The sequence below is a fragment of the Phlebotomus papatasi genome, chromosome 2 (assembly GCF_024763615.1).
Source record: "Phlebotomus papatasi isolate M1 chromosome 2, Ppap_2.1, whole genome shotgun sequence".
NCBI lineage: Eukaryota > Metazoa > Arthropoda > Insecta > Diptera > Psychodidae > Phlebotomus > Phlebotomus papatasi.
Window position 1 is genome coordinate 57,332,593 of NC_077223.1, and position 12,036 is coordinate 57,344,628.

General features: G+C 32.3%; 2 protein-coding genes across 17 annotated transcripts in view; both read right to left on the minus strand.

Moving 5' to 3' along the window:
* Positions 1-3,985, minus strand: part of LOC129801863 (tyrosine-protein kinase Src42A) — a 47,759-nt gene extending 43,774 nt beyond the window's left edge. The window contains exon 1 of the mRNA XM_055847254.1: positions 3,368-3,985. Coding sequence (XP_055703229.1) covers positions 3,368-3,637 — 270 coding nt within the window. The 5' untranslated portion in view covers positions 3,638-3,985. The remainder of the gene's footprint in view (positions 1-3,367) is intronic.
* Positions 3,986-4,240: 255 nt separating this feature from the next.
* Positions 4,241-12,036, minus strand: part of LOC129801860 (protein MTSS 2) — a 61,723-nt gene continuing 53,927 nt past the window's right edge. For 5 of the 16 annotated variants that reach the window (XM_055847231.1, XM_055847239.1, XM_055847232.1 and 2 more), the window contains 2 exons: positions 11,733-12,030; positions 4,241-5,056 (listed from right to left, as the gene is read on the minus strand). In XM_055847231.1, coding sequence (XP_055703206.1) covers positions 4,860-5,056; positions 11,733-12,030 — 495 coding nt within the window. In that variant the 3' untranslated portion in view covers positions 4,241-4,859. Of the gene's footprint in view, positions 5,057-11,594; positions 12,031-12,036 lie in introns of all 16 variants that reach the window. The other 11 variants (XM_055847226.1, XM_055847237.1, XM_055847229.1 and 8 more) reach the window with 3 other exon arrangements.

The following is a 12,036-nucleotide window of genomic DNA, read 5'->3' on the forward strand; positions in this document are numbered from 1 at the left end:
AGACTATTGTGCAGGTATAACACGATGGTTAGCTAAAGGTGTCCCAAATATTAAAAGGTTCCTTTTTTTTAAAGAGAAATTTGACAATTCTAATTTTTCGAATTAATTATTTGTTAATCCATTAATTTTAACATTACAAAATATTTAATTTGTATAATTTTCTTTAAAAATACACTCTGTAGCAAATAAAGTAGAATATATATATATATATATTTTTAATTTTCAAATGATTCTTTTGCAAAATATTAGATCAACGGTTATTTCATTATTGCAAATATAGGCTTTCTATTTTTTTTATTCATTTTATTAACGGAAATATAAAATTTTGCAAGGTGCAGTTGCGAAGTTTTCCACAAAACATTCCACAAAAACACAAATGAGCAGCAAAATATTCTCAATTGGTAGGTAAAAATCTTATTTTTTTATGGTTTTTTTTTTTAATTTTTAAAATCGTATTTTTATTTTTCCTTTTGGGTTTAATTTATAAAATTGCCATGTATTATGGGTTACAAATAAACCATAAAAAACTCTCTATTTCCCATTTGCAAAATCTTGCACGAGACTTATTTTATTACTTTTAATTTTTTTCTTAATGAATAAATTTATGTTTTCACTACTTATTTGTTTATTGTGCCAAAGAATTCTTATTTGAATAAAAATTATCCATCACTAGAAATTTGAAAAAAATGCGGCATTGTAAAACTTTGCTGTATTACTGCTCAAACTCAAACAGAGAGCAGTATATAATCCACTTTTTTTTAACTTGGCACCATCCTGGAACTTAAATACAGTACTCTCGCTAATTCGGCTCTTTTAAGATCGGACTACTTTTTAATTCGGGCAGCAGTTAAATCTGAAAAAAGTTTGCCAACATTTTTCAAGTTTTAGACTGAGGGCAGAATCACATTGACAATAAAATGCTCGCTGTAGCCTCACCGTATTTCATTAATTTAAGCATTTTCATTGCAATTCTTACGCAAATTCTCCATTACCGTATTACCTTATCTCATACTCGGTGGCACTAGGTGAAAATAATATAAGAAAATTAAAGAAATAAACGAAAATTCGATAAACGGCGAGCAAAAAAAACTTTAAGAGAAATTAATCGTACAGTTTTTTTGCTCACCTTTTATCGCATTTTCGTTTTATTTCTTTAATTTTCTTATATTATTTTCTATAATAATTCTCTCTAAATCGGGTGACATTTCGGTCCCAAATGCCCGAATTTGAGAGAGTTTACTGTAAACGGCAAATGATATTAATTTACGGTTTCCGGTGACCCCCAATAAAAAAATATATCTCCAGATATTTCCTTTTTCCCCCCATCTTCCTTCGACCCCTTCAAAACCATGTTTTTTGGTTTATTTCGAAACTGGCTGCATCGATTTTTTTTTATTTTTGAATATGTTTCAATTTATGATGTATGATTAAGAATCTACAAATTTTAATAAGAATATCAAAAAGAAGTAGAGGAGTTTTTAATTGTGAAGTAAATGAGATTAGAGTAAGCCTGTTAATACAATTTAAGCTTTTTTAATCCTGTTTTGATTTTTAATTATTTTTTTACAATAATATATTATAAAAAGCAAAGGAACTAAAAACATTTCCAATTGTTTTGTTTATTTTACATTAATTAATTTTTTTTTCAAAATTAACCAAAATTTACTAATTAAATAATTATTTAGTTATCTCTTGACTTTTGAATATTTTCCTTAAAATATAACAGTCTTTAATTAGTTTTGTTTTTTTCTTTTCTTTTTTTTGAAAAGTTTTAAAACAGAATTTGATATTTACATTTTATCTAACACTCCCTCCGTTCCGAAATAAGTCGTACGTTTGGCGAAAAATTAGGGATTAAGGAATGGTTTCAAAGAATGTTTTTGATAATATGGGGATCCTATCGCGATGGTAAGTTGAGGAATCGATATGTTGAAGTTGTCCATTTTTCGCGTTTTTTTTTCAAAGAGCTCCGGTAGATAGTTAATTACTAAAATATGGACTGTGATTAACATTACAGGCTAGAATTTGTTCTAAATTTTTAGTATGCACAAGTAGAACTCAACAGTTAACCGATGTGACATTTTTTATATCTCAAATTTTGCAGAATGAGCAATAAAAAGAACATCCTATTTTTATGTGTTCGAATAAATGGATGCAAAATATTGAGAAATAGGGACTTGGGACCTTTAGCGGACCCTCCATAAGTTGACCCTGGGACCATTTATATGTTTTTTTAAAACATATCCAGAATTTAAAACAAAAAATCGCACGACGTGTTTTCGAGCAATCCTTAAAACATGATTTTGGAGGGGAAGGGGAAGGATGAGGGCAAAATAAAGGACATATTAATGGTCTCAGGGTCAGGTTATGGGGGGGTCCCCCAAAGGTCCCAAGTCTGTATCTCTCAGCATTCTGCACCTATTTTAGATTGAAAATAAAACGCCAAAAATAAGACATTTTTAAGACATTCGTTCCTCAACATACCATCAAGACTGGACCCCAATTTTAGTACTGGACATTAGTAATAGTTCTTTACAAGAGATAAATGTTGATACACAAAATATTTACCAACAAACTTTCCCTTAATCCCAATTTTTTCCCAAACGTATGACTATTTCGGAACAAGAATTTTTCCCAAACGTACGACTTATTTCAGAACGGAGGGAGTAGTTTATTTTGAGGAAAATAATTCAAACTTTTGTTATAAAACAAAAAAAATGGCAATAAGATTTAAGGACTGTTTGTTTAATATTAAAAGGATAATTTAGTTACTCGTCCTTTTATGTTTTTGCAAGATTTTACAAGACTTCTTTTATGAAATAATTATTAAAAAAAAAAACTACAAAACAATAGAAAGATTCTCCTTAAATATTTTTTTCAGATTTTCTAATTAGAAAAATCTGAAAGCCAGATTTCTAATTAGTGTTTATTTCTTTTTTCTTTGGAATGTTTGTAGTCTTATAAACTTATTATTGGGGAAATCAGATCTGACGTAGATAACCACTTATTACTATTTATTTTTTTATATTCGTTGCAGAATGTTATCAAGTTACTGAAAAGTTCTTGCAAATTTATATGTTACTAATTCTAACTTAGATTCGCAAAAATATAAATTTCAGCAACTTTAAATGCATCCCTCTCATTCCTCCAGAGTTTTTTAATAGGATTAGAAATCAATAGCGTATTAACTACTAATCCCCTCTAATCTTTGCAATGGAATTAGGAGACTCTTTGTCAAAAAAGCCCGCATTGATGGGACAACCTAACTAGGTCACCCTGTGTTGTGGGAGAGAGTTCACTTTTACTGGTGCCGTTGGACGCTCTCCCACCCATTACCCAGTTTACCAGTGCATGGAGTTTCACTCACCTGGGTGTCATTGAGTATCTCGAGGTGCTCGCCCTTCCGGAAGCTCAGATCCTCGTCCGTACGGGCATCGTAGTCATACAGAGCAACAAAAATTTTGGCATTTGAAGTGCTGGGCTCTGTGTCCGGAAGTGGTGGTGGTATTGCCCTGATGGCGTCCCCGGGAGCCACGACCGGAGGTGGATTTGCCTGTATTGGCGGATCCCCGATGATCACGACGTCCCCAATGTCCTTCGACAGCTTCCTCTTGGGACTGCTGAAGCAATTGCCCATGGTGGCTCCGTGGTTGCCAATTCACGCACTCACCAAATCACGCACACACCACACCAAATGGCCCCCCCAGAGACTCTGGAAAATCCGTGGAATCTTGGGCAGGAGTTGCCCCCTTCTTGCACTTTGTACAGTCGCTGGGAAACTGCACTTTTTCACCCTTTTCAATTCGCATTCACACACCCCTTGGCATCGACACTGACACTCAGGTGTCCAGGGATCACAGATTTAAGGAAATATTGGCACTTTCACTCACTTTTCACCCCTATTTTCCAACATTTTTCACACACAGAAAAAACAAGCAACACAGGGAGTCAAACACCACTAAACATGGCGGACAGTGTGAAGTGAGCTGTAAGTGGGGGACATTCGCTTCGATGCCAGAGACATCTTGCGATTCGCCGCTTAACCCTCTTCATGGCGGGAAAAATTTCTTATAAGAAAAACCAAATTTTTCCCAAAATTTTTGAAAAAATTAAATAAATTCCTTTGATAAACAATTTAAAAAAAAATGTTGCTTCAATTTATTGATAGTAAAAGCACAAGTTGTATAGTTCAAATATGCTAAAATAAAATAAAAGTTCATCGAAATAAAAAATCAAAATGTTCGCTAAAATTCTTAAATTTTTATTTATAAATGCCTCTGTAAATAATTTATAATTGTATATATTGATAAATACTCCATCCTTACAGTCTACTACACGAAGAAGTACAAGTATAAAATATAGAGATAAATTACTACACTTTCTCATATTTTTTTTTACGCCTCTCACTCATTTTTAATCCAAATCTCTTACAAACCCTTACAATTAATTGAGATAAAGATCCTTTAAACATTTTCCCACGAAAAAAAGTCCCACCCACATTTTTCTTCTGAAAAAATTTATCATTTTTTAATTGTAATATGTAAATAGCAATTAGAAAAAAGCATCCCCACAAGAAAAAATCCTAAAACTTACATAGTTTTTTTTTAATTTTAGTTTACCTACAATTGTAAATATTTATTTTGATAATGAACATTGGGGAAAATCAGTCCAATATAGAAATATGTTTGATGTTTCATCTTTTCTTCGTCTTTGCCAAAAAAGTACATCCATCCTTTTAAACACTTAAATGTTAAGATTATAATTCAATTTCTTTTCTTAAATAGTTTTGTTAAGTTGTTTTTTTTTTAAGAGAAAAAATATATTAGTAAATATGTTTATTGTCCCCTTAAAAAAAAAGTTTAATGGATTTTGGGGGCACTGCGATCGTTGCAAGTTTTATTGGGCCTCAAATTAGCCCCCCGCTTGATCTGATCCATGAGCGTAGCATGACAAATGCGAGGATCTGGCAATGTTTGGCTATTAATCAAGTTCCGGACAGCAAAAGCCTTTCCTGACAGTCTTTTGGAGTTGACACTGTGATGATGGGCAAGGTAGCCTGCAAAGAAAATCCATCCAACGATGCAGAAACAGAGGCAAAAGAAATCCATTAGAATCTTTCGAACAACAAACAATCAATCTTTATAAGAAGCATCCAGTGGCATTAGTCGAAGAGACAAAAAAAGCAAAAGATGAAAAAGATGATTAAAGATAAGCAAACAAAAAAAAAGAACACCCGATCATGTGAGAGACAACGTTTTCCCACACACCTTTACGCCCTACTAAATATTTATTTTAACTTTTAATTAAAAATTTATATATTAGTAATAATATTTTTAATGAGCACTGACCAACTTACTCATGCAGACTCAAATGTGGAATAAATTTCCTCAAAAGCAGGAGAAAGTATATATCATTTTTTTTTCAGCAAAGTTATTTAGCAGTTTCATGTGCAAAATAATGTGGCGAGTAATTTTAGTGTTGATGTAACAATAAAACAAATTTCAACAGGGGAATTCCATTAAAATGCACTTTTTTTTACTTCGAATTGCGAATATTTATAAGAAATATTTGAGCAATGGATAGTAGAAAAAGCTTTTGATTTAGAAAAAGAAAAAAATGAACGCCAATTAGATGCTTGTAATAGATATTTGTTTAATGATCAATGCGTTCATAAACATTATTTTTCCAAACGTGAAATAATTTTTGCTTTCAAATTTATTTAATCTTCTTTATATAGATGGTTTCCTTCCCCTTTGATTCATCATAAATTGGTCCCTTGTTTCTTACTTTTTGATTATTTATTTATAAATTGAGCCAATAGGGGAGACTGGGGCAAAAAGTCACAAATCGAAAAATTCAAAATTCAATATCTTTCAAGGTAAAAAAGATAGTAGCTCAAATTTTTTTCTAAAGATAGCCTCCATAGACCTTCTTCAATGTCGTAAGTTTCTTAGAATTCGAAAAAGGAATTTAGAAAATAAAAAATATCGAAATTTTTAGCCCTATTTTTGAAATATTTTCCTTGCAGAAGATAACAATTATTTCTTACTTATTTTCCAAAATTGATGCACTGGTGAATATTTTCTAAATAATTTGGATTCTTTGAATATGAATCCGCTATCTATTTTAGAATTTCACAAAAGTTCTTTTCTCCAGAAATCCTTTTATTAAAAATGGCCACTTGGGGTAAAAAGTAACAAAAGGTATAGAGCAAAAAGTAACAAAAAAGCGAAGCAATTTCTGTTGTCTCACGGCGAAAAGAAACGTCATTATCATGTCTCACCGCTTGATGTTTTCATTGGTCAAACGATTTGCAGTCTTTTGTGTGTTTTCTTCTAAAATAGCTTGAAAACCGCTTTCCTCGTTTTCTCATTTTTCTCGCAGAGGAAACGGTGTTTTACAAAGGTGTAGATGAATAAATATTCTATGACAATATGTCCCCTAGGTATTTTTTCAAATTTACGGAAGCCCGTAATGAAGCGAATCTCAAAGTATGATAATACCCAATGTCTGGTACTATTTGTCCCAGCATTTTTGAGAATAGTCACAAAATTACCTTTTAGAAATTGGCTCGATAAAAGTATTTCCTTACAAAATAGAGGAAAATTACTTTCACAAAGTTATAGATCGGTAAATTTCCTATAAAACTGCGCTAATTAGAAATTTTTGAAGCGCTCGAGTAGCTTGTAAAAAATAAAATATCCGTTTTGTGACTTTTTGCCCCAGTCTCTCCTACTATTCGTTGAATAGGGCACAATGATCTGCAAATGTATCTTGTAGTGTCAGTAATAGTCAATAAAATGCTCACATTAGTATTTTGCGAAAAACCGACAACGTCAAAAAAGTTAACAAAAAGTTTTACTTTAAAAGTGGATTAAGAGTAGTAAATTGCCTAACTCTATTCTAAATTTATCTGACTAGAATAATCCATGTCGATTTTGTTAATTTTTTACATTAAAATATTCTTTTTTGCTATTTACTTTCTAGAAACGCATAGGGGAAGGTGGGGCTACTTTGAGCAGTGGGGCTACATTGATATACGACTTTTTCGCATATTTCTAAAGGAAGCAGGGCCCTATAATATTATTTTATTTAGATCCATAATTCTTTCGTCCATCTAAATTACACACTTTAAAGCCTAGTATCCTTCAGAAATACGAGAAAAATCGTATATTAATGTAACCCCACTGCTCAATGTAGCCCCACCTCCCCCTAATTTATGTCATATAATGTAATATGATGGTCTTTTTAAAGTTTTATTAGAAAATTATTTGAATAAAAATTATCCATTTATCTGAGAACTTAAGATAAAATGTTTTAGATATACAAAACAACGTGATCGCCAGCTTGATTTTACGTTCCTGTCCTCCATTTTGAATCACTGTCAAAACCTAAAACTCAACCGATTGAGCTGAAATATTAGTATGTCTTAGCTGATATCAAGGCCTTATCATAACTACAGAACTATGAGGCGCTTCCTTCATTGTAACCATGACTAAAAAATAGCAACGCTACCGTTAGGTGATAAGATCTAACACAGAAACGGAGAGAAAATTGATATTTTTGCTTAAAACAGCATATTATTTGAGGATCTAAAATAAATGTTGTTATAAAAGGGGATTCGAACCCGGGACACTTGCATCATAGAGCAAGTGCTCTACCACTTGACCTATTGAGTGCCCTTAGAACATAAATACGTTCTGAAAAGGCCTTGCCATCAGATATAACATACGAAAATTTCAGTTAAATCGAATGAGTTTAAAATTTTGACCGTTATTCAGAATGGCGGACAAAAACGCGAAATAAAGATTACGGCCGCGCTATCTTGTAGATCTCGAGCACCTTACCATTAGATGTGAAGACCTTGCTTGTTATTACTCATAAGAAATTGTTGATTTGTGGTATTTCTTTAATGAAGTCAAAGTCACCCGTTACGTATCCCAAATGCAAGCTTTTTTCTAGATTTTTTTTAAAAATAATTTTATCAATTCACCCTCCTCCTATTCTTTCACTTTAACTATGTATTTTTATTAAGTTGAAAAATAGCGAAAAAAGGAGAAAGTCACCCGCACGTACGGTATAAGTTTTTTCTAATATTTTATATAAATTTTTTTTTCAATTCAATTCAATTTATTTTCATCTCATTTCGTCTTTTTACCCCCTTCCCATGCGTCCATCGCTTTTAATATTAATAATTAATAAATTCTCATAATACTTCCAAAAGTACAGAATATATTCTGTACTTTTCTGTAAGCTATACAGAAAACATTCTGAAAATTTATTATAACAATGATATTGACAATTTAAATTGTTCATAAACAATAAAACACTATTTATGTTTCTTTTGTATTTGCTGGCTAGTCTGCCCCGGACTCCCCTATTAGTGGTTATCTTTTTTCTCTTTTTACCATCTGAAACAGTGAGAAAACCTCAAAATTCTAAAAGAGACATGATTCCGATTTACCCCATTTTGCCCTATTTAACAGAATAGTTTAAAAGTTTGACATTAACCTGGAATTTCACATATTTTTTCACAGGCAGCGTTTAGGCTGGTTTAGAATTTTTAGGGGTTGACTGTATCGGAGGCGTACTGTATTACTCACTCACACAATAATGTACAGGACAGTTCCTAAATAATTATTTTTCTCCTTAGTATATCTTCATTTTCTAAATTTTTAATGTTTAAAGATTTAAAAAAAAACTCCTTGTAACCATTTTTAAAATTATATTAACAATAGGGTTGTTTTTTTAAGGGTTATTTTAGAAAATTTAAAGTGAAATATATTTAAAGAACTTCATTTTTTATAAATTATAGCTCTTTATCAATGAATATACGACTCATACTTCAAATGTCGATTAAAAGATTTTTAGATTAAAAAAAATCAAAACTGAGGAGATTATCGATAAGAACGATAAGAACTAAGATTATCCCTCATGATTCCTCCTCTTAGTCCCTCTTGATATTCTTTACAATCTCATTTTAATCTAAAATCCATGTCTTGTAAATAAATTTCGGAGATTTTTTACATATGAGTTTTGTATGGATTTATTTTATATAATACATTATTTACTGATAAGCATTGAATGTTTATTGGGAAGAACATTTACTTAAGTAAATAATGAAAACGTTTTGATATTTTTCGTAATGTTGCAGCTTCGTAAAAGTTGATTTTTTTTCCAAGTTACTAAGTGAATTTCATCCATGGACATATAATCTAAAAGCTAGTCCTACATCTCACATTTCCTGACAAACTTAACCCTCTAACGGTGTTTTCTTTAATATGCGAAAAAAGTTCTAAAACAATGTTTTCTAGGATAATTATGATCCAATAAAGTCGAAAAAACCATCCATTCTTCATTATCTTTTTTAGTTTAGGCGCTAGGTGAGAAAATATAAAATTTGGATCCAAATGGCAAAAGTAAAAAATGGGCCTAAAATCGTAATTCTGATGTGTAATATTTTATGCATTTTTGCACACTGCAAATGTCTTTTCGAAAAAGCAACTATTCCAAGTTATAGAGGGTTTATTAGGGTTTAATATTTACCGTGAAAATCTTTTGCTTGAAGGGGGTCGTTTTTGTGGCTGGAGGAAAATTCATAAAAATTACCACCCTTGCAGCTCAGGAAAATTGAATTTTGCAGATTCGTAAAAACATCTGTCAAAATTACTGACCACCGAATTTGAGAATTCCTCACTGTTTTGGCTCACACTGTGCGTGCCGCTCAGGATATTTGACTCATCAGAGATTCCACTGAATAAATTCACAAGAAAATTAGAATCTTAAACAATTTTCACTAAAATCTCGAAGAAAAACCCGCACTTCCCCATCAAAAGGAGACTTCATCAGATGTTTTTATTTTACTTCTGTCAAATTAAACATTAAGCGTGAATCTGCTTATGGTAGGTGTGATTCTTTCATTGCTCATGCGGTGCGTTTTCAAAATTTTTCACCCAATTTGCTTTGTTTTCAAGCGGAATTTTTCACATTTTGCTTTAAATTAATCATTGGTAATTCTAAGAATCACTGATGTTCAAAAAAGTTCTGTAAGACAGATTTGAGACGTTAGAGAAAAACAAGGATTACAATAGGTGTGATTACTACTTTCTGATTTGTGCAGTGATGAAACTAGACTGCTTATAGTAGATGTGATTCTTTAATTGCCACTTCGATGTATTTTGAGTATTTCTCATTCAATTTTCCTTGTTTTAAAGTGAAACTTCCCACATTTCACTTTAAATTGGTGGCTAGTCATTTTTGAAATCAGTTACGTCCGAAATTATGTTCTGTAAGACCAATTGGAGGTGTTAGAAAAAATCTGGGGTGCGATTATGAGAGAATCATACCTAACCAAGCTCTTAACTGACTGCCAGAATGCAGGGAAAAAATGGTTTTCCGAGTGTCAAAAAACATGTGTTAGAAAAATAGCTTAAAATTGATTATTAATGCGTGATACCTCCTACAAATTGTGAAAACAAGCAGATGAAAGTTCCATCTAAGTAGTGATGCCCAAATTTTTGTGTCCGATGTAATGTTTTAGGGGAAAATGAGGCCTACAGAGGTGAGAAAAAGTGGTACGAAGCTGAGTTAACCAGGGCACCTTCGTAAAAAATGCCGCTACATTTTCATTTTCCTATAGAGGGAAATCCAAGGACTTCCAGGAATTTTGTGAGGCAGAATTATGAATCCAATAAGTAAGAGATTTTTTTTGATAGAGTGATATAATTGATTTGGTGTGTGTGGCATTCAGAAAAAAAATCTTAAATCTTAGACTCTTTTTTTTAATACGAACCTTCAAAACCTTCCCCTAAATAGAAAAAATTCTGCACAACATACATTTTGATTTTGTTCTTGTCTTTCAATGAAAGCTTTAAAAAAATAAAAAATAAATAAATTGAATACTTTGCAATGTCATTCATGTGATTCAGAAAAAATTTAGGCAAAAAAAATCAAAGCATTTTTTAATGAACTTAAGTAAGTGTTCTTCCCAATAAAGATTCATATTTTTCGTATTGGGATGATACTCCAAATGGGAATAGTATTCCCCTTTTGAAATATCTAGTTAGAATTTCCAGGAAAAATGTTATTTTAATAAAAAAGGGAAAATATGTTATTTATAATTGAAAGTGAGGGGGGTCCGTGGTGCAATTGGTAAGAGCGTGCGGCTCTTGGGCGGTGTCACCCCTGGCTCGACTGTCACAATTGTGAGTTCGAGTCCCGCCCGGTGCAAATGATTGAAGCGTCTGAATGGACATTTTTCACGCAACATTGTAAACCGAATAAAACATTTGTAAACCGAACAATGTACAAAATGGCAATAAAAGCCCGGTACATCGAAATAAATAAATAATAATAATTGAAAGTGTCATTTTCCTTGTTTTCCTTGGTCGGATCGAGATGCTTTAAAAAGGATGAAAAACTTTGCCCAAAAAACCACACAAAAGCACAAACACAGGGCAAAAAAATTAAAATAAAAAAAAAGATAAAATGTTAGAAGAAAAAATATTTAGATTGCCACTGGAATCCTCATTCACACAGAAAGCCAAAAATTAAAAGAAAAAAAAATAGAGAAAGAATGAATGGGTCGGAAGTACTTGTTGGTGCTACAGAATAATTCCCCTCGAAATGTGAATGTGAAGTGGATGGAGCCAAGAAAGGATTTGTCGAAATGTAGATTTTCTGATTCATCATCTGATTCTCATAGCCAACGGACTGATAGATTGGCGTCCTACCTTCCTGATGACCACCATACGCCATCCCTGACTTCTGATGATCACTGAGACGATAGTAGATCTGCTGCTGAGCTGGACTCTGATTGTGTCGCGAATAGAATTTATTATTGGAGTCATTTTCACTGGATGATGACGAATGGAAGTCACCAGCGGATGGTGTTGGACCTTGAGATAAACCAACATTAGCTCTCTGACAGCATTCATCTTCACATTCCTTCCACTCACTGTGACTCTGATGGCGAAAACTCGACACTTTGGTCACCTTTGGCTGAGCATACATCTGAGATGGTGGAGTTCTCTGCAA